The sequence below is a fragment of the Larimichthys crocea genome, chromosome XIV (assembly GCF_000972845.2).
Source record: "Larimichthys crocea isolate SSNF chromosome XIV, L_crocea_2.0, whole genome shotgun sequence".
In the NCBI taxonomy this organism is placed as follows: domain Eukaryota; kingdom Metazoa; phylum Chordata; class Actinopteri; family Sciaenidae; genus Larimichthys; species Larimichthys crocea.
This window is the reverse complement of record NC_040024.1, coordinates 1215253-1239150: the sequence shown is the minus strand read 5'-3', so window position 1 is coordinate 1239150 and position 23898 is coordinate 1215253. Positions and strand designations below refer to the sequence as shown.

Genomic DNA, 23898 nt, shown 5'->3' with positions numbered 1-23898 from the left:
TTTCTCCACAACAGGTGACATGAACATCCACTTAGACAGTCCAGACTCTGATAGCCTCATGTCATGAATTCATTCCTTTGACCTCCAGCTGGTCCACAGTCCTCCTACTCACAAAGCTGGCAAAAACCTTGACCTGATTCTCACCCGAAACTGTGCCACAGATGCACTGGTGGTAACGCCTCTCCACCTATCAGATCACTTTTTTATCCAGTTTAATGTCACTCTGTCAGAGCAACCCTCTGCTCCTCCATCAATGGTTACGTTCCGCCGCAACCTCCGTAACTTATCTCCAACTCACTTTTTCTCTATTGTTACCTCTGCTCTACCACCACTCAGCACATTCTTCTCTCTGAAGGTTAAAGATGCCACTGAGTCACTCTGCTCTACTCTGAACTCATGTCTGAACAAGCTGTGTCCTTTATCTATGAGGCCTGCTTGGCCAAACCAATCTCACCCATGGTTGGATGATAACCTTTGATCACCAAGCACCAAACTCAGAGCTGCCGAAAGAAAATGGCTCAAATACAAACTAGCCGATGACCTCAAAGGCTACCAGACACTTTTATCCTTTTTTTCAACCAATGTCTAACTTACTAACGAATTTTGTGGTGCCCAGGTTATCGATACAATCCTCCATGCAAGGGGAGAGGGTATGAATCTCGAACAGTAACTGCATTTACCTTGCGAAAATCTGTGATAAACCTGGGGGAGCCATCGGCTTTAGTTTCTAGCAGACACGGTGAACTCCATGGAATGGAACTAGCAGAAGCCAAATCATTTTGCAGGTGATACTCTACCTCCTGTTTCATCAACTGACGTTTAGTCTGATTGATGTTGTTTTATGGGGCATGCATCTTCTACCTCTATGTCATGTTTCAAGACAGAAGTGTGGGTTGGAATATCGCTAAATAGACAATAGTACTGGCCAATCAGCACCTCCAGATCATGTTGTTGTTCAGCGGTTAAATGCTGCAAATAGCATGACAGGTTTGCAAGCATCTCCGAATTTGGGAGGCGAACCGGTGGATGTGTAGGGATGGGCATCTGTGGGTCATCTCCGTGGGGACTGCTCACGGACTCTGTCACAATCATAGCAACAGCTTTAACATCTGATGGTTCGGCTTTGGCTACTAAGGGCGAGGGAACAGCAGAGGTAACATTGTCTTGGCAGGACTGGTAGCGTGTCAACAGATTTATGTGACAGACTCTAGTCTTACGCCTTCGACAGAGTACATAATCAGTGTCGCTAAGACGTTTTTTAACGATATACGGACCGGAGAATTTAGCTGCGAAAACAGATCTGGCGATGGGCAGCAGCACCAAAACTTTATCACCTACCTCAAAACTGCGGGATACAGTGGAACGATTGTAATAGTACTTCATGGCCGATTGTGAATCACTAAGGGTGGCTAGCAAGGGTGTTAACTCGCTGAAGGCCCTCACGGAACTGTCTAACACGTGCTTTTTGTGGCCGAAAACAAGCTGTGCAGAACTAAAACCAATCGATTCCTGCACGGCGTCACAAGCAGCAAACAAGACAAAGGGGACTCCCTCATCTCACTGTTTTTCATTCTCAACACAGTACTTCCTGAGCATCGACTTTAGCGTCTGGTGCCAGTGCTCTGAAGCTCCTTGCGATTGGGGCTGATATGTGGAAGACATGATGTGATGTACACTTAAGCTCTTGAGTACCCGTCTGAAGAGACCAGACCTAAGATTAGAGCCCTGGTCTGTCTGGATCACTCGCAGTAATCCAAAAGTAGAAAAAAAAACTTCAGTAAAGCTTTCACTATGGCCCTAGTGGTAATCGAACGGAGTGGAATAGGCTCTGGGTAACGAGTGGCAGCGCACATAATAGTGAACAAATACTGATTTCCACTTTTAGTTCAAGGTAGAGGGCCAACACAGTCAATAATCTCTTGCTCCAATGGCTCTGCTATCACAGGAATGGGGTGTAATGGCGCAGGAGGGACAATCTGGTTAGGTTTCCCGACAACCATACACATGGCAAGCACGGCAATGTTTAAAAATATCAGACTTTAGACCTGGCCAATAGAAGTATCGGAGGATGGCTTGATAAGTTTTGGTTATGCCCAAATGTCCTGCCCACTTACTTTCATGAGCCACTGACATCACATGCTGGCGGCATCCTGCAGGAACGACTATCTGGTAAACAGAATCACAATCAGAATCACCAGTTGCAAAGGAAGACCATTTACGTAGCAGTATCTCACCATCCATAATATATGCTACTTTTTCATCTCTTGCTTTGTCGTTACTCACCACCTTGTCAAAGCACTCTCGCAGTGTCGGGTCTGCTTTCTGCATCTGGCTCAAGCACGTTCAGTTGGCTGGAAATGCTGCACCTCTAGCTAACAGTAGTTCTGGGCCAGTTGGGGGCGCTTGCTCAGCAGACTCTTCCTGAACAGGCAACGCAAAGCTCTCAGTCTCTTTCTTCTTCTCTTTGTCACCTGAAAAAGCGATCTGACCTGATGGCTGGATCCCATCACACTGGGGTTGATTTAGGACTTGTAATGTGGGAGTTACCTCCTGCGATAATGTTCCCCATCAGGAGTACGATATCAGGGATTAGAAGTTCAGTACAAACAGCTACTGGGAAGAATCTAGTAACAAGGGAGGACTGAATATGGATGCGGTGCACTGGCCATGGCACGTAACCCATTTCAACTCCTCTAAGAACTGAACTGTAATGACAAGCAGAGTTATCAGAAAAAGTTAGAGCTGACGCCAAAATAACAAATTGGCAGCACGTCGTATCTCTCAAAGCCCGTATGGCATGTTTATCAGCGGACTCACCAGTCAATGACACAAAAGCATCAAACACAAATGGCTTAAAACAGTCATCAATTTTCTGATCTGATCAGTCAGTGTTCACACCACGATCTGCTCTAATCAGTCCTATCCCTTTTGCTTGAGCAGAGCGTGAGGACTGCTCTCTGTGTTTTAATGTCACGGAATTTGCAATGACATGGCCGAGCTGGTGACAGTAATAACATTCCCATTCCCTAATGTGTTTAAGACCATGAGTTGCAATGTCCAGAGGTAGTGTTGGCACACAGTGAATGGACATATGCAGCCTCTGTAGTAGTTCATACTATGGCAAGAACCGCTCAACTAAGTAAAGTTGGAACGAGAGTCCATCATTACTTTAAGACATGAAGGTCAGCCAATCCAGAAAACGTCCATGAAAACCATCAATCAGGCCTTGATGGTTGTTTAGAATTTTAGTCCAGTCAGTGAAAATAAATTGAAGAGGAGTCCAAGATGTCTTAAGCTCAAAGGTTTATTGAATGTTGGCCAAGGAGAATGGAGGGTTCATTAATACACTTATGACATGATGCAGCTTTCATTTTGAAGAAGCTGTCCTCTCTGGTTTGCACGATTGCACGAGTAGATGTACTGCTGGTTTTGTGGTGACTTGGGAAATTTCAGTACCCGACAACACATGCAATCACACACACCAGCATATGAAATCTTTCAGATGTGTTTCATATTTCACAGTGTCTTTGAAGCTGTTTGCATGCTTCAAAGACACTGTGCTTGTTGGTTTGTTTGATACAAAAGATCAAATGAATTTGTCATAACTTTATTATGTAGTATGTTAACTTGATATGTTGGTCATCTTCAGATGGTTTGTGTTGATTTTCAGTGTTTGTACAGAGAAGAAGCAAAAGAGATAACCCTAACCCATTCTCAGACACCTCTAAAACCAACACCACTGGTGAAGTATTTATTTATTATTCTATCAAATGTGCTCTCAATTAATCTTTTTATTGTCTTCTTCATACCGTCATATTACAATCAAATCCACATAATATACGTCACAATAGTATTTTATATATTTAACCATTAATTTACATTGCATTTATATTTCTGGTATGAAATGTATCAAATTAGGTCATATGTAACACGGAGTCTATGTATATAAACCGTGGGAATGCAGTGCATGTTATGTACCCATGAACAAAAACCACCATATATTCTGCCAAAGATGTGCTGCTGGTTTTGTGGTTAAATGGTAAATTACCCAGCTCTGCAACACACAAACACACAGATGAAGCTATTTTAAAATGTTTGAGAGGTGTTACAGTCTGTAGCACGTATATGTACCCTACACACAGACAGAAAGTCAGCAGCAGCTTTCAGCACTGACAGAGTGAAGGTTCTGGATTTCAGCAGATAGAAACATGCAGTGGACTGTCCAGGTCATCGTGGTTCTCCTGAACATAGCATGGATTGCCTTCTTTTTACAGCCTGATCCTTTCTCAGGTAACAGAAGATGTTTTCTATTGTGATTTCTGTTGCTTGTTGGTTTGTTTCATACAAAATATCAAATTAATTCATCATAACTTTATTACTTAGCATTTAAACTTCATGTGTTGGTCATCTTGGGCTGGTTTGTGTTGATTTTCAGTGTTTGTACAGAGAAGAAGCTCTGACAGCTCTGATGAGGAGATGCTGTTTAGACAGTTTTGTATTCAGCCTCATCCTGACATGAACTGGGCTTCGACTGCACATTCAGCCAACATCACCTCTAATAAAACCAACAGCACCAACACGACAGCTGAAGGTAAGTCTGTCAGTTCACATCTTAATTAATTAAATAATTATCTCTGTTGGTGTAACTCTTTGTTTTCCAAAAAGTCCATGCATTCCTACAGATTACTCATATACAATATGACTCATATTAAAGAAGAAAAATAAAAGACGTAGCTGTGATGTATACAGGCCGTGTACTGTGAAAGGCGACTGAGACTCTGCAATAGTCCAAACCTTTGTCATACCTATTCTACACCAAACCTAAAGGAAAGGACTATTTTATATATTTAGCTATTAGTTAAATTAGTTGACATGAATCAGTGTTTCATATTTTGCTGTGCGTGTTATTCTTTGTGTTTTCTGCAGAACATGGACCCAGAAAACTGACCACCAAGACAAGTACACAACCAAATGACATCCACACTTCACAGTCGTCAGACATTGACCTAACATCCCCTTCACCAGGAAGCACACCTCAGCAAATGTAAGTAAAAGTTGACTATTATATTCATCACATACATGTATTCATGTGTTTTATTATTGTTGTTAGTACTTTTGTACTTTGTTTGTTCTTTGGAGCGCACATACTGTACATATTGATGCATCTATGATAATGCACGCTTCATCATAAAGTTGTATTGCTAGTGTTTTTAAAAATAATATATGCTGCATTATAACACAAAAAGTAAAATATTAAATGAATGATGTTTCTGCTTTAACAATGAAACCTTAAGATATGAAACCTATATGATATATTTAAAGGAAGGAAATACAAAATAAACAAACAGATTTTTTTTTGTAAAAGTTTCACACAGAGGAATGTACAGAGCGCTGATGTCAGAGATATGACTAAGCGGGGCAGTTGGTAGCATAGAGGGCTGTGCGGCCGCCCAGTGTGCAGAGGCCACAGTTCTCGCCGCAGCTGGCCTGGGTTCGAATCCCGCATCGGACGGCCCTTTACTGCATGTCACCCTTTGCCCCCTGCTTCCTGTCTATCTTCAGCTGTCCTATGCATAAAGGCCAAAAAAAATAATATATATGTATATATATATATATATATATATATGACTAGCATAACTCTTTGTGTGAAGGAATATTTGAATGTTTTCCAATCCAGTCTAATATTTACATGTATTCTATACTTGCATATGTTAGAGACTGGGATGAGACAACTCCAGCTCCTTCTACTGCACAGAGACTGACATCCTCAGAGGTTACTACAGCCTCTGGCTTCATTTCCAGCAGCAGCTCAGAAGCTGCTCATGTTATAGTGACCCAGGAGTCAAAACCTCCTGTCCATGAAAAAGACTGTGTTGTCCTAACACCTTCTTTTCATGGTGGTGAGTTGATGCCCTCAACATGTTTTAACTGTCTCCATCAGAAAGTTTGATGAAAAAGTGTTTTAGCCATTTGCAGCTTCATTATAAGCCTTTACTGTACAGTGCTGAGAATGCTTCAATCAAAACATTTTTTACCTTATGATGGCATTTTATTAAACTTAAGAAATAACGTTTTATTTTTTAGAGTTCAGCTGCTGCAGATCATACATCTCCAAAAAGATTCCTTTTAGCCTGATAATAGGATACACTATACAGACAGTGGGTTGGTGTCCTATTAACGCTGTTATGTAAGTACAAGCTACATTTTAGCTTATTGGCATGGATATACAGACTTTGTCATAGATGAATCTTGATTTCTCTTAAACACAAATGTGATATGATATATTAATCCATAATAATAAGTATTCATGAATAATATTATATATAATATTTAAATAATATTTTCTCTCCACAGTTTTCACACAAAGAAATTAACCTTCTGTGCTGATCCATGCAGTCATTGGACCATAATCACAGTGAATAGAATCCGTCTTAGAGCACAAAATATACACACCCGGGGGCAGCAGTAGCTGAGTCTGTAGGGATTTTTTATTGGAACCGGAGGGTGGTTCATTCAAGTCCAGCATGGACCAAAGTATGGAAGGTGGACTTGTAGCTTCATTATCTGTCCACATTAGCATGTCTAGGAGCCCTTTGTGTGTGTGTGCTTGTATTTTGTAAAACCGAGTGAAAAAATGATTTTGAGGGGTCAATAAAGTATTTATTCTATTGTAGCTAAGGAAAAGGAAAATACACTTTTGGGGAGTTAGCCCCAGTTAGTGTGTAAAGCTGGAAATACATGACAATACAGTTTAAGCTCATTTGATCATTTGCCATTAAAAGCTTTTTTACCGTATCAGTTTGTAACTCCCTTTTAACTCCCTCATACACATCTAAATGAATCAAACATTGACTTCATACAAGTTTGTGCTTCATTCTGCCTCTTGCCCAATGTCAGCTGGGATCGGCTCCAGCCCCAAGTGAGCCTAGTGAAGATAAGCGGTTATGATAATGTATGTACGTATATATATTTCATATTGTTTGTATGCTTGTAAATGTTTTTTATCAGTTGTGCTGTATATTCTCATTCTCAGTATTAAATTTCTTTCATCTGTGTTTTGTCTTTTAAGTTCAACCTCATGTCTGAAATTCAGTATAAAGGTAGCCTCAGGCGTGGCTGCCCAGGGTTTGAATCTGACCTGTGGCTCATTCCCCATCTCTCTCTCCCCACATTCCTGTCACTCTTCAGCTGTCTCTATCAAATAAAGCTCAAAAAGGCCAAAAAAAAAAAAAAGTTGAAGGCTTTCAGTTATGCATATTTAGTGATGTAGTTGTGTGCCAACTTTGAGTGACAGCTAGATGGTCACAAGTAGCTGGTTTCAGCAACCAGGCTTCATTTGGCCCACCTCAGTGCCAGCAACGCATAATCTCAGCACAACATTTTTAATTATCGACGAATTAGACAGGCACTGCCAAGATGGTGATGGCCAGGGCAGAAGAAGAAGCAGTACTGTTTTGTGGTTAAGCGGTTAAATTAAGATCATTGCAGCACATGCAAACACACAACAGCAGCATATGAAATCTTGCAGATATGGTATTTCATCTTGCATTATCCAACACAGTGTCTTTAGTACAGACTAAGGTGTAAGAAGTAGCTCAGGGGTCAAGACAGACGGCGTTGTACTCTGCAGATTGCAAAGCACTCTGTTATAAATTGTTAGTTTGGGCTATATAAATATGATTTGACTTGACTTGAGATAGAAACATGCAGTGGACTGTTTAGACAGTTTTGTATTCAGCCTCATCCTGACATGAACTGGGCTTCGACTGCACATTCAGCCAACATCACCTCCTTTGTCATTCATATCTTCTTCATACTGTGATATCACAATCAATTTTCATGAATACATGTTTTTATTTAGCTATGGTCATTCAACTCCATGTTTTCTGCAGAAGGTGGACCCAGAAACCTTCATCAAGAAGCAAGCCTCAGCTAACGTAAGTTAAAGTTGTCTGTTATATACATTATATACAGTCATATACAAGTTATGTACACGTTTGGACACACCTTATCATTATTATGTTTATTTAGCATAAATAATAAATAAATAATTTTATGTAGCATCACATTTACATATTGAAATACTAAAGTTATCTTCTGTTGTAGCTGTTTGTTTGTTAATTATTTTTTTATTCTCTTCATTGTTTCAGTTTTGTTACAGTAAAATCTCGTCGCATCTGTGTAGATCCAGAACTCTCCTGGGTTCAGAGCATCATGGGAAGTCTGGACAAAGGCTCCTCTTAAACTGTCTGCCTGCTCGTCCTTCTTTAAAGGTCCAGTGTGTAGAATTTAGCTGCATCTAGTGGTCTAATCGCTGCATTGCAATCTCCTCACATCACCCTCACCTTACTAGTGTAAAGGAGAAACCACATTTGAAAGGCCCTAACTAGAGTCAGTATTTAGTTTGTCTGTTCTGGGCTACTGTAGAAAGACAGTGTTTCAACATGGTGGCCTCCATGAAAGAGTTTGTTTGATGATATGAAACATTAAAGTGTGTACACATCTAAACGAATCAAACATTAAAACAAACAACATATTTCTGATGTGTTTCTAACAAATGTGTTGCTCACAGGTTTTTCTTCTTTCAGGCCTCACATTGACTTCTTAAAGTTTTCACTGAACAAGTTATATATCTATAATAAGAAAATATTGATTGCATAATACTCTTGCGTGATAGACTAGTGTGTTGAAACCTGTGTGAAGTGTGTGGGTGTGTTACTAATGTAGGCTCTGGAAATGTACATATCTAATGGATTTTTAGAATACTGCTACTGATATCTGCTACATTATATTTCTTCTTGATTGCTCCTCTTAATTGTACACTGATGATACATACAGCTCAATTAAATATGATTTCTTTCATTTTAGTGCAAGTTTGAGCCTCATTTTCCTTTTTTTATATTTTATATGTTTCATATTGTTTGTATGTTTGTAAGTGTTTTTATCACTTGTGCTGTATATTCTCATTCTCAGTATTACATTTCTTACTCCATCTGTGTTTTGTCTTTTGTTAAGTTCAACCTCATGTCTGAAAAGTTAGAAAGTAGCCACAAATAAAACAAGATCCAAAATTATAGCTTCCTTCACAATAATTTGGGAATGAGTTTGGTTTATTTCAATAACAAAATATGCTACATGATGGTTTCTGTCACTGCCATCAGTCTGCAGAACTGGTGCACGTACAGTATCAGCATCAGTATCACCATCAGCTCACATGACTCATTAAGTCATTAAGTACTTTGGTACTTCTGTTGCGACACATCAACAAACCAAGCCTTCAGCTTCAGAACTTTCTTCCTGATCTGCTGCTGAATGATCAGATTACGACTTTCCTATAAGGTTAAGTACTGTGCAGCGTAAAAGCTGAAAGCTTGTTGGTGGTATGATCCAGATCCATGATGGGCCTCTTCATCGTCAGTAAACTGCTTTTGATATCCTTTGCGCTCCAGTCGACTGAAGAGAGTGAGTTCTGTGGTTAATCTTTTTATTGACCTCGTTACATACACACATACAGACATTTTACTAATACCTGTGCTTCCAGGCCATTTGTATCTTTTATTTATTTATTTATTTATACATCATATGCAATATCTGTAATATTATAGGAGTGATGTGAAATAATCAAGAAAATATTAAAACAGAATCAGTTCACTAAGAACTTTAAATAATTTTATTCATTCCTTATATTTAAATAGAATAAATAATTGAACATTTACTATACAGAAATTCACATGACAGCTCTAGAATTGTTGGGTTCAGAGGTCTGCAACCTCAAAACAGGGTCACCGATTGCAAAACCCGCATCAGTTTAGTAAAGATGTCTTCACTAACAGGTCGGTATATTTGCTGTGTTCTGTCATCATTTGAAATGTTTTTGTTCTCTCTTGTTGTAGAGTGGAAGATGCATGCAACAGCTGAACCTGACAATTCCGTACGTTACGGCGAGTTCTGCCTCCGTATTTCTGATGACTCTCACAGGACCAGCTCCAAATCAGTCACCCAACAACCCACAAAGTCAGCTCGCCAGACCAAACAGACAACCCAACAGTCAACCACAGAGCCAGAGCACTTCTTAGACACAGACAAACCTGAAGAGATAAGCCAACCATACACAGAGAAACCCAATGACATGATCGTACCCCTGATTGCTCCCCATAATTTCCAGAGTCATGGTGAGACCCTTTTTCACTTTTTACTGACATTAAGTATTTATTTCTTGGTGTTACTTTTTTATTACTTACTGGTCGGCTGTTATACCTAAAATAGCTTATATAAATTAATATAATAGAATTTTTTTATGTAATCTATGCATACTGAATGTTGTTTTGCCTAAGGTGCCTGGCCATTCACTGCTGTGTTTTTAGGTCCTGATCACTCCCTGTTACTTTTATCTCTGGTGCTTATTCACTGTACAGGTCTTATCTACTTTTACTGCAACTGTTCTTAAATTATGCTTTGTACCCTATAGGACTTAATTTACTTCTTATTTGTTTCGCTGTTGTAGTTTTATGCTGCTTCTTCTAATCTCTAGATTTTCATGCAACTGCTCTGTTGCCTGAAGAACTGTTAGTTGTTGTCTATTTTCACCCTGCTCTGTGAAGCACTTTGGGCTACAATTCTGTATGAAAGGTGCTATATAAAAAAATTAAAGTTGAGTTGAGTTGTTAAAACCTTCCTTTGAAACCAATAATCCAAAACCCAATAATATATCATTTAATATAATGTAAGACTATCTCCTTCTAGGTGGATGTTACTGCGATAAGACAGAGAAGAAACATCTGAATGAAACATCACTTTACATGTTAACGACGGAGCTCCCCAGTGAAACATGCAACTCAGTTCAATTCATGTAAGTGTGTTTGCATGTGAATTTAAAACATTTAAATATTTTTTGTTCCAAAGTCAATAAAAGTAATGTTCATTAGCCATGTTAGCTGTATGGGATTGCCAGATTGTCAGTCTGTCCACCACATTATCTTCAGCTGCATTTTGTGTTTAGTGCTAAATGTTCGTAGGCTAGGGCACTAAACTAAAGTGGTGAAAATGTTCAACATTACCTAAATGGTAAAGGTAATGTTAGCGTGCTGATGTTGGTGCCTCACAGCTAGTGTTGCAGCAGACTTTTTTTTTTAATAAGTTGACTGTGATTTTGTAGATGAGCTTGAATTGAAACTAACCCTTGTTTTCCAGTGGGGAGTTAAAGGATGGAAGTAAAGTGTGCATGGCAAGACTCAGCTTCTTAGATTACTACAATGCAATATCAACAACAGGGTAAGTCTGTACTCTGTGATATTAAACATACAGAAGATTTCACCAGTAACAGTTAAGATTTGTCAGTCTAATAAATTTCCATCTTAACAGCAGCTTCTTTGATGTCAATGGGAAAAATTATTTCATAATAACCTTCCAAGTGATGTGATTTAAGTCATCCTTTAGAAAATCGAAAACATAACTAATTACAAAACAACGAATACAACGCTATACTTTGAACGTTATCTTGAGCCGCTACATTCTAAGATGAATATAAGGTAATATAAACTACCTCTGTGGCAATGTTTTGTTTGTGTGATTTTTATAATCTGATGTAAGCCATTTCCTTGCTGATAAGTGCATGTGTTAATAACCCCTTCCTGTAAGTTAAAGGTTATATTACTCATCCAACCCTCAGCCACCAGTCTAAACCTGAGCCAAGTAGCTACGAAGAGCCTCCTACTCCGCTGGACCCAACCACAGAGCTAGCCATGACCACTCATCCATCTGTGACAGAAAGCAAGCAACATGATCCAACTCCACAAATGACCCAAACACCACAACACACTACTCATGTCTGTGAATCCTGCAACTTCACGACAAATTTAGATGCTATTGACCCAAAGGCTGTACAATCCATAAATGTGAAGAAGCAATCATTCTCCTGTCCTGTTCATATTAAGTAAGGTTCCTACTACTGTTTTTCACGATTAAACAGTTCATGATGCTATGTTGTTTTATGAACTTGTGCTAATGTGGATATGTCCAGACAGAGATTGCAAATAGATCTCTTATCAAGCTTCATGTAGACAGATCAATCTTTAAATTTCAAACTTTTACACTATAATTGGTAGAACTGATCATAAATCGATCATTTTATTCAACCAAAGATGTTTTCATGAATGCAATAAAGAGCTTCGTGTAGACAGTTGAAGTAGTATGGCGCATGACACTGATGATATCTTTAACATGAAAGCTCACACACATTCACCTTCATTTCTCTGTGTTATTGTGCAAAGAAAACAAAACAATGATTTTTATTTCTCTCCTCTGCTTCACAGTGTCAGTCTGAAAGATGAGGATTTCTGTTTGGACTTGGACCTGCTGGAGTTTAATGGAATGCTGATAAAACTGGACGAAGAAATTCTCTCTAGAGATAGGGATGGTTTTGTCCCAACGCCTAAAAATAGTTTGTAAAATTGTCCTTTTTATAGTTGTTTGAATGTTCTTGATGATTAACTTGATCAAATGATCAGTCATTCAGTCATTGATTCATTAAGTAACCTTCATTTATTGTAAAATAAATTCATTTTTTTCTAATTCTAATTTCCTTTTTAAGTCAGCAGCTGTCACTGTCAAGAGACAGAGCAGAAACCTCCGACTGAACCCTCTCCAGCCACAAGCACGAGGATTTGGCTCCCGAGTGAAACATGCAACTCAACTGAATTCATGTAAGTGAGAGACACTATGTGTGTTTGTGTGTGTGTGTGTGTGTGTGTGTGTGTGTGTGTGTGTGTGTGTGTGTGTGTGTGTGTGGGTGTGTGTGTGTGTGTGTGTGTGTGTGTGTGTGTGTGTGTGTGTGTGTGTGTGTGTGTGTGTGTGTGAAAAATGTAAAAGCACATCAGCACAGTTGAATTAATGTTAGGGTAAAAAACTTTAAAACTGAATTTACTATTTATTTCTGATTTGCATGCACATGTTTATGTGTGTGTAACATTCTGTGTATGACAACAGTGACATTTCAAATCCCTTAAAAAACAAAAAAAACAAAACAAAAAACAGTTTGAAACTTGTATTGCAAACTGAAATGGACCCTTGTTTTCCAGCGAGACACTGATGGACGGCACGGAGGTGTGTGTGATTGGACGGAGCATCTTCGCATACCTTGGCGTTTTGTGAGTTGATAACATCCATTGCACAGCACATTGTTAGGATATTTTATATATCGTCTTTAGATATTTTCCATGATATTTTCAAAAGAGGTCACTTTGTTTCACAGTTTATGAAACAGTCAGAGCACTGAAGTAGTTTATTATCACTGTTCACTTCAGTTAAATACCTTTTACATTTACATTAGTCATTTAGCTGACACTTTTATCCAAAGAGACTTACAGAGAAGGGAACAATCGTGGTACAGTGCGATAAGAAAGTGTAGTGTCAATTCTTAAAGGAGTAGATTCAGCATGTCTAGTTGTTGGTAGTGTTGGAGAGGAGGTACTTTCTGAAGAGCTGGGTCTTCCAGAGTTTTTTAAAGGTAGAGATGGTGGCCCCTGATCTGATAGGAACTGGTAATGTGTTCCACCAATGCAGAACAACAGACGAGAAAAGTCAAGATTGATTGATTGACGTGATTTCAGTACTTGAACTCAGTGACTTTATAACTTCCCACAGCAGTGTTGTAGGTAGTGTCTTTGGAAACTTAATGAGGGAAATAATTGATGAATTTATAAGTCACCATTGCTCAGTCCTCCATATGGACAGTACAGTGAACTGTCCTGGAAAACAGCCTCCCCCTCCCGCAGTGAGAGCCGGGTAGGTCGGTAACTTTTACAATGTGTTTGTCACTTTCAATGATGCACTGTCACACACACTCTTCATCCTTTTGGGCTCTAAACGTCTTTATCTTTTCTCCAAATCATGGAGCTTTTCAGGTCAGGCAGAATCTAACGTTCACTCAGTTGGTCCACTTTGTTTGCTTCCATGGTTGTAGTACATGATGACATCATAGTGTCTTTCTGCCCCTGATGACATTACAGTGATGTCATCATGGTTATCTCAGCTTGTGTCACAATGTTGGTTTGTCCTGTGAACTGCTGAACCCTCTGGTTCGCCCCTTTAAGTTACTGTCTGAAATTTCAGCCTTCTCCACAGTACAGTGCTCATAATAATCAAAAGTGATATTTAAAAAATATGTGACCAACGTGTCTTTTAAATATCAGTGTCTAACTATGTAGAGACCTACAGTATGGTATGTATTTCCGCACTGCTGTGAGCATTATATTTTGGTGGAGGCTGCATGATTGAGCAACATAAGAAGTAACTGAGAATTGAACGTTGCTTTACACATAAAAAGCTTGATGAAAGTAGATGTGTTCTGTGTGTGTAGCTTATCAGATCAAAGCTATTTCCTTGCTGATACCTTGGCAGATGTGTTCACATGTAACATCTGTAATCATTTCCTGTAAGTTGTCAAGAAGACTATTTTACTCAACTTATCCCCAGCCCTGAATATGAAGCTGATTCTCTCATAGAAGAAGAAGACATCAAGTTTTTCCCAAGTGAGTTTTGTTTGATTCATTTCTCAACATTTCACACTTCAATAAGAAAATGAATAACTGATAAAGTCCTGGACCTCAACAGGCAAAAACACACACACAAAAAAACAATCTCAATCTGTTTATGATTTTGCATAATTACATAATTAATTGAGTGTGCGTGCAAGGCGCACACTATATGTTATCCACCGCACTTATTATTATTCTTACGCCCGTTTTTTGGTTCGCTACTCCTCCCAGAGTTCTTGTCGCACATACACAAAAAGGGTATCAAAACGTGCGGCTCGGCCAGGACATGTGTGCTATGACTTTTCTAAGAGTTTCGGCAAACGGTTTTGCCAAAAATCGCCAAAAACGAAGACAAAAAATGAATGGGTGTGTATTGCGAGAACTTTCCAGAGCTAGAGTGAGTGATGTCATCGCTAGAGTGGAGGGGGAGAGAAAAAGTCGTCGAAAAATAAATTTGTAAACTGCGACTGTGGCCGCAAATGCCCAGCTACAGACATGATTATCCCCTCAAACGTAGGAAAATTCGAGTCGGTCGCAGTGATAACACTGTTGAAGCTGTGTCTGTTATAGTTTTGGCTCCCTACGCGCTCATTGATCGACTACTCCCCCCCACAGCCTCATATACTCCCATGTTAAAAAAGGAGGGAAATTTTCTGGAGGAAGGCAGAAGTAACGTTTCTCTCTCTTGCTCCTACGGGCACATTTCTTCATTTATCGACACAAAACTACTATGTAAAATGATCAGGAAGTTCTCATCTTGCCTGTGGTTAAGTCGGCTCAATGATTGGAAATACGGTTTTGGCCAGAAGTCCTTCCCGTTCGAGAGGAGGTCTCAGCATTTTCTCTCAGTCTCTAAGTGACATTCTAACAGGTGCAGATCAGCTGCTGCTGATTAGGTCCTGGTTGCTTGGCAACCTCAGCCTGCGTGAAGGAGGAGAGGGGGGAGGGGCCAGCAGACAGAAGCCGAGTGGCCATTTTAGTAGTTCTTGGCACTTAATTTGAACCTGTCTGTGTAAAATAGCAGACAGAGACAGCAGAGCGTTAGCGCAAGCTGTAAAGACATGCTATTTGCAAACATTAGCGACCAATGCTAAAATTTGTGCTAATTAACATTAGCCACTAGGAATTAAACACATGTTAATTATTAACATGCTAATGCTAACATGCTAATGTTAACTGCTAGCGCATCAGCGTTAACTTGCTAATGCTAACATGCTAATGCTAACATGCTAATGATAACATGCTAATGCTAACTGCTAGCGCACCAGCGTTAACATGCTAATGCTAACATGCTAATGTTAACATGCTAATGATAACATGCTAGCGCATCAGCATTAACATGTTAATGCTAACATGCTAATGTTAACATGCTAATGCTAACTGCTAGCGCATCAGCGTTAACATGCTAATGTTAACATGCTAATGATAACATGCTAATGTTAACATGCTAATGTTAACATGTTAATGATAACATGCTAATGTTAACATGCTAATGATAACATGCTAATGATAATTGCTAGCATGTAAGCGCTAGCTGCTCCTGTGTCTAAATAAACATGTTAAAAATGACTGTTTGAGGTGTGCTTTTTGAATACAGACCCCCAGCAACAGCCCACTCGTCACTCTCAAAATTTCTTTTCTAGTACTGAATTTGCTGAGCAGTGTCAGTAATAATGCATGGGGGCGACGGGGCCAGAGTCACGCACACTCAAAATTTCTTTAGAAATTCTAATTAGAAATTCTAATTTCTTTAGAAATTTTGAGAAAAGATAGTACCTCGCGCATCATGCTCGGATTACTTTCAGTTACATTGCGCAGGCATAGGCGAGAGGAGGGGAGGGGGGTGAGCGCGTGAGACTGAGATACAATGAGCTACATGAAGCACCCGTGCATGCATTCAAGCGAAAACTCTGTTCAGCGTGTTCTCGTGTTCAGGGCGACTGGTTGCGAGAGAGAGCGCGCCGATTGGTTTGGTCAGCAAAATACACCAATAAGCTTTCGTTGTGGGAGGGACTCCCCCCCCCCCCCCCCCCGTCTCCCGGAAAGGACTATTTTGGAACTTGGGATGTCTGCATATTTTTGGGGGTGTGGCTGAAGCGTTCCTCATTAAAAACAAAGAAAAATGCAAATTTTCTGAGAGTTCTGGGGTAGTCTAGGCGACACAGTTGCTGGATTAATTCTGGAAAAAGTCAATAATTTCAGTTCAGGAACTGTATAGACTAGAACTAGAATGAACGTCTAGTGTAATGAAGAGATGGTATATGTACGTACTGAAAAAGTGTATTTTGTGTTTAGTTAAAGTCTGTTTTTTTATGGATTTACATTAGAGAACGGTTTCATATGTCTTCCCTGCATCCCCTTCCCAAACTGGCACAACATGAACCAAATGATGTACAGTTCAGAAAGATTATAGGAGATCACGGTCCTGTCCTATCTACATTCAGTAAGTCAGCTTCCCACCAAGTATAAAACTGCAATGTCAGGTATTGACTGATATCTTTTGAAACATATAATCAATCCAGATTGAGAGTTTCCCATGTAAGGTAATAGAGCCAGCATATTAAGCACGCCATACTGTATTTATAATATTTGTCTTTTGGTTCACAGTGTCACCCTGAAAAATAATGAAAACTTCTGTGTGGACTCGTCCCAGCCGTGGTTCAGGACTCTGCTGGAGAAGCTGAAAATTTAAGCCCACTGAGGAAGAAACCTTAAATGTGATATTCTGATATTCCTTTGATCCAGTGGGGAGGGATTACATACTTCATATTTAGATACATACATGTATTCTCTCCATTATTACAGTGATAGACAAGATAAGAAAAACATTTCTCATGATGGTTCATCCTACTTCAGGTGGTTAGAGATTCAATTATTTCTGTATTATTTGTTTTCAAATATTTTTTATTTCTCTCATATTTCTCATTATTTCTCTTGAACATTCTAATATTATAGAAATAAATGTGATATTTAGTATATTAAATGTTCATTCATCAAATTGAGTGCTTTTATTATTAATTACTACTCCTGCACTTTGTGTGCTTTTGGACTACAGGACATTAAAAGAAACTTATTTTGTACCTGCACATACAGTATTGTAACTTTTCTTCTACTTGCCCCTTTATTGTTCAATATTGTTAATTTACTGCTCTACATTATATTGTTTATTGATTTTTTGGGGCTGATTTAATGTATTGCTATGATATTTTCTATATTCAGCCTGCCCAGATGAGATGAATCCTACAGACTTTGAGGATGTCCTGACTTTTCCTGTAGCGCCACCATTAGATTGACAGTTTTATCTATTAGTAATATGAAATTTGTTTGAGATATCCATGCTGCCTAATGTCTTTGGTATTTTTCACACTGTTCCCATGTTTTTTTCTCTAAGTGCCTAATGGGGATAACAGTTTTTTTAATCTGGTACCATTTTGAAACCAGGCTGCACTGTAATCCTTCTGGCCTACTGTGCAAGTGTCTAAAATCATTAAGAAAGGGATCACTATATGATCCTTTTTCTTTGACAAAAAGCATTTTTACTGCTAAACATCATCACACTAAAACCTTGTTTCAACCATCACCAACTTTAGTCGAAATAAACCCTTAATTCAAAGTTAGATGTAAAAATATTCTGGATCTACATGCTGTCTGCTGTCTAATTTAACCATAATTGAAACAATAACTGGCAAAAACAAAGGTCTGCAGATGATTTCCATTTTTGGCAATGACCCAAAGATCATATAGTAAGTTAGTTTAGAGAGCACAGCTGCGTCTACACTTTCTGCATCGGATGAGAAGAGCAAACCTGCATCTCTGTCTGGTTTGGGGCCTGCAACGCCTCAGACTGGAAATATGTAGAGAGAGTGGTGAGGACAGCGAAGAGAATCATCGGGACAGCACTTCCTTCCATCCACTACACTGCTCGCAGACGCTCCCTGACCAGGGCTCAGTCAATCACTAAAGACCCCTCCCACCCCCACCATGGACTGTTCTCCCTGTTGCCCTCTGATAAGAGGTTCTGCAGCATCAAAAGCAGAACAGACAGATTTTATTCTGTTTCTTTTATATTTTATATACTTTATATTTATACTGTTTTTACATGTCTTCTGCTTTATTTGGAGCCTTGCAACGAGATCTCGCTTAAATGTACATTGCAAATGTACTTTGAATGACAGTAAAGTCTGTATAAGTACGTTTTAACCACACATCTATCAATACTTGAATATAATTGTATTGACAGTATAAAATCTCAGCACTTGGTCAGTTAATGTTATTTGTAGTCAGATATACAGTCAAGGGCGGTAAACAACGTGCTTCTGTTTGTCCACAGTTGTGCATTTTCCTCGCAGACGTCTGCATATAAACTAGTGTACAATAGTGTCACCTACTGACTGCAAGTGAAAACAGCATGTAACTTCTGAGATAGTGAAGCAGTTATATACTGTGCGTCCTGTGTTTCTTACTGGATCTTATGCTTAGACAAAACAGTCTTCAGCGTACTCTTTATTAGTATTAATATGAATCATGATTTGATGTTATGAAGAGGATGCAAGGAGGAAAAGAGAGCTTGGAAACTAAAGTGTCCAGATACAGGATCACTCCACACTCTACCATGAGCTTGTTCTCAGCTGAGATACTCATGTCCAGGAGGCCCAGGACCATGTTTAACACGCTTCAACCACAACCTCCCCAGTAAGTTTGGACCTCTGCCTGTCTATAACAGGCAGCAGCTTTTCCATCTTACAGTTAACTCACATAGATGCACAGAGGAGCATTTAAAAGAAAAACTTTTTCTCTGAACGTTCTTTGATTTAGTATGGTTAAACCACATCTAGTATCCACTTCAAATGTCACTGCTCCCCCCATTTAGATCCCCGCAGATCTTATAGGGTGGCTCCCTTTCCTCTTCATCCTCGCCCTGGACATGGTACAGGGAAGGTGGTTGATCCTTGTCACTCTCCTCTGACAGTCTGTATGAACAATAGTGCAACTTGTGCTCCTGCTTGAAGCACCTTCCTCATCCTTCTCTAGATCTTTTGTCGGACCTCTTTTCAGCACTGGCCTTTTTCTTATTGTGACACGCTCATTCCACACATGACATTTTTCCAACACTCTGTGGGTACGTGTTTCCCCTTACAGCGGTAACACTTTGTCAGTTTGCACATGGCCCTATGATCCTGTGACAAGGCACTTTCATATGTGGGATCAGTCTCTGATAGTAATCTCATCATTTATCCCACACACCAGCCTGTTCTGTAACATTTGTGACAGTGTCTTTCCATAATTAAAATCTTGGGATAATTTTCTTATTTCAGCCACATATTCAACAGATTCAGTGGGTTTGCTCATGTGGGAATCTTTGGATAATTCCTCTTGGCTTGGTGTTAAAGTAGTTTTTCAGTAATGTTACCAACTGTGTCTTTTTCTCCAGGTTTTGTAGGACTTTCTCATCAAAATGTTTGTGCACCCACCACACTGAGCAATATGGATTTCTTCTTATCTTTATCATCAATATTGTTTGCTTTGTGTGTTCATAATTTCACAGTGTTCCTTCCAGGCTTGCACATTGCAGATCAAATGGTGGCAGTGTCCCTACTGTTGCCAACTCACCCACATGTATCTTCCCCTTTACTGAATCCTCTGTTCTAATGGAGCCTTCAAACAATCAGCCAAGTCCACCCCAGGTAACTTCCTGCCAGGTAACACAAACCTTAATCACCCAGAGCTTCCTCTACGGTAAACCCTAACTCCAGTGAAGCAGTGTGAAGCAGTCTGTGCATACTGTCTTCCTCATTGGATCTTATGGCATACTAATTAGTACTAATATGAATCGTGATTTTACACTAACTTTAGGTAAAGTTAGACCACAGGTTACAGACAAACCAATTGGCTGAAAGGGAGTGTTGAAGTCCAGTCATCACCTGCTTTGGGATCATGAGCTTTGCAGAGACAGATTCATGTATTTCTATAAATGATTACTCATTCATGAGTCAGCCAAAGATGTGTTTCTGGTTTTGTGGGTAAATTACACAGCTCTGCAACACCCAAAATGTTTGAGAGGTGTTACATTCTGTAGCACGTATATGTACCCCACACACAGACGGAAAGTCAGCAGCAGCTTTCAGCACTGACAGAGTGAAGGTTCTGGATTTCAGCAGATAGAAACATGCAGTGGACTGTCCAGGTCATCGTGGTTCTCCTGAACATAGCATGGATTGCCTTCTTTTTACAGCCTGATCCTTTCTTAGGTAACAGAAGATGTTTTCCATTGTGATTTCTGTTGCTTGTTGGTTTGTTTCATACAAAATATCAAATTAATTCATCATAACTTTATTACTTAGCATTTAAACTTCATGTGTTGGTCATCTTGGGTTGGTTTGTGTTGATTTTCAGTGTTTGTACAGAGAAGAAGCTCTGACAGCTCTGATGAGGAGATGCTGTTTAGACAGTTTTGTATTCAGCCTCATCCTGACATGAACTGGGCTTCGACTGCACATTCAGCCAACATCACCTCTAATAAAACCAACAGCACCAAGACGACAGCTGAAGGTAAGTCTGTCTTTCAAGTCTCTATTTTTTTATTTGCTCATGTAAACTCTGTTTGTTTTTCAAAAAGTCCATGCATTCCCACCAGGGATGCGCGGGTTGATCCAAATTGAGCGGGTGCCCGCGGTCACGAGTCACCAAACAATTATTTTAAAGATATTCGGGTCGCAGTTGGTCGGGTCGTTTGAACTAAAGATGCCAAGTAAAGCTTTGATGCGGGACAAAAAGCCTGATGAACACGTGGAACTGAGCAATGCCATTAAACCACATTTTAAATGAATATAATAGACTGCTTTTTAAAATGGTCAGGAAGTGGGTACACTATTTCACTGATTCCTACACATTGCAGTATTATGACTTATATTAAAGAAGAAAAATAAAAGATGTATTTGTGAAAGACAACTGAGACTTGTTCTGCACATTAAAACACTTACGCACAATACTGCATAATACATCAGGGATGGGCGATACTACTTCCAATTTGATGATTTTGATGTGATGACATTTTCCAGTAATGTAATTAACTGACTAATATCCACATGCATGTTTATGTCTACAGAGAAAACAAAGCTCTCTTTGCATGAAGCTCACGTCATCAATAAGACTGAAACTCATGACTGTCAGTGCAACAACACACATATGAAACAAAGTGATTACTCAGGGTTTTCAGATATCAAGTTCAGAGCTCCAGCACCAGGATGTAAGCCTATGATAATGTAAGTCACAAGTCTTTGTTTGTGCTTTGAATTGTTGTATTTCTCTTATCAGTGCAGTAAATTGTTAATAACAGTGTAACAGCAGTATCATCATAATATCACCAGATGAATATCACCAGTTTTTCTTTTCTCTTATGTATATTTGACTAGCATGACGTTTCCCAACAAGAAGGTGTGTGTTGATGTGGAAACCTTCTTTTCTGTCTTTGAGTCACTTGCTTCGTAAGTTCTGGATGTTACCTGGCCAATGTATAATAATATACACGACATTATGTGACATCAGCACTCTGTACAATATGCTGTGACTCGATAACATTTAGGGAAAAGTCAAAGTGTTATAATTACAATTATGGACAATGGAATGGAAATGAAAATATTGTATTTAATAGAAATATAGTACAAAATCCAAACTGCTTCTGGATAACAGCAGAAAAAAACAAACAGATTTATTTTGTAAGTTTCACACAGAGAAATGTACGGAGCACTGATATCAAAGATATGACTAACATAACTATGTGAATTAATATTTGAATATTTTCAAATGTTTTCCAATCCAGTCTAATATTTACATGTATTCTATACTTGCATATGTTAGAGACTGGGATGAGACAACTCCAGCTCCTTCTACTGCACAGAGACTGACATCCTCAGAGGTTACTACAGCCTCTGGCTTCATTTCCAGCAGCAGCTCAGAAGCTGCTCATGTTACAGTGACCCGGCAGTCGAAACCTCCTGTCCAAGAAAAAGACAACGAGGACCCAACACGTTCTCCTGGTTTGAGTGAGTTGATGCCCTCAACACGTTTTAACTGTCTCCATCAGAAAGTTTGATGAAAAAGTGTTTTAGCCATTTGCAGCTTCATTATAAGCCTTTACTGTACAGTGCTGAGAATGCTTCAATCAAAACATTTTTTACCTTCTGATGGCATTTTATTCAACTTAAGAAATATCGTTTTATTTTTAAGCTAACTGCTGCGTAACGGTCAGCAGAATGGAGATTCCTTTTCACACAATTAAAGGATTTATGGTACAGCAACGCTTCGGTGTGTGTGTTACAGCTATTATGTAAGTACAAGATATTTTGTTTTATTAGTAGGTATTTATAGACTTAATCATAGATGAATCATTGTTTCTCTTAAACACAAATATGATATGATATATTAATTTATAATCTCTCAGAAACCCTGATCTTATTTTTCCTTTACAGTTTCTTCACAAATGATGGCCAAATATTCTGTACTTATGTACGGGCTCCATGGGTGAGGAAGGCATTGATAAGACTTCATAAAATAAATAAAGCACGTGAGCAAGCTGAGGGAAAGGTGGAAACAACCTCTGCCACTGTTGAATAGAGTATGAATAGAGAATAAAGAGGAATTGACAAAAACAAAAATAAGTGTAAGCTAAAGAGTAACAATCATTTTGTTCTGTTCTTTTTGCTCATTTAGGTTTTCCTTCTGTCAGACCTCACATTGACTTCATACAGTTTCCATTCAACAAGTTATTTACTTATAATGAGAGATAAGAAAATATTGATTGCATAATACTCTTGCGTCATAGACTAGTGTGTTGAAACCTGTGTGAAGTGTGTGGGTGTGTTACTAATGTAGGCTCTGGAAACGTACATATCTAATGGATTTTTAGAATACTGCTACTGATATTTGCTACATATATTTCTTCTAGATTGCTCCTCTTAATTGTACACTGATGATACATACAGCTCAATTAAATATGATTTCTTTCATTTTAGTACAAGTTTGAGCCTCATTTTGCTTTTTTTATATTTTATATGTTTCATATTGTTTGTATGTTTGTAAGTGTTTTTATCACTTGTGCTGTATATTCTCATTCTCAGTATTACATTTCTTACTCCATCTGTGTTTTGTCTTTTGTTAAGTTCAACCTCATGTCTGAAAAGTTAGAAAGTAGCCACAAATAAAACAAGATCCAAAATTATAGCTTCCTTCTCAATAATTTAGTTTTCTGAGTTGGGTTTATTTTAATAACAAAATATGCTACATGATGGTTTATGTCACTGCCATCAGTCTGCAGAACTGGTGCACGTACAGTATCAGCATCAGTATCAGCATCAGCTCACATGAC

At 38.9% G+C, this 23898-nt stretch overlaps 1 protein-coding gene across 1 annotated transcript; it reads left to right on the top strand.

The window, feature by feature from the left end:
• Positions 1-3615: 3615 nt before the first annotated feature.
• Positions 3616-23666, top strand: LOC113747570 (uncharacterized). Its single transcript, XM_027287530.1, has 8 exons — positions 3616-3742; positions 20635-20782; positions 20928-21083; positions 21640-21796; positions 21947-22018; positions 22392-22576; positions 22761-22860; positions 23003-23666. Exons 2-8 carry the CDS (start codon positions 20701-20703, stop codon positions 23145-23147), a joined length of 897 nt encoding a protein of 298 aa, XP_027143331.1. The 5' UTR covers positions 3616-3742; positions 20635-20700; the 3' UTR covers positions 23148-23666.
• Positions 23667-23898: the final 232 nt, after the last annotated feature.

Coding starts and splice junctions, on each gene's coding strand:
- LOC113747570 (XM_027287530.1), top strand. CDS start 20,701: ATGCAGTGGACTGTCCAGGTCATCGTGGTTCTCCTGAACATAGCATGG. Junction 21,797..21,946: donor GGATGTAAGCCTATGATAAT/GTAAGTCACAAG, acceptor ATATTTGACTAG/CATGACGTTTCCCAACAAGA. Junction 22,019..22,391: donor GTCTTTGAGTCACTTGCTTC/GTAAGTTCTGGA, acceptor TGCATATGTTAG/AGACTGGGATGAGACAACTC.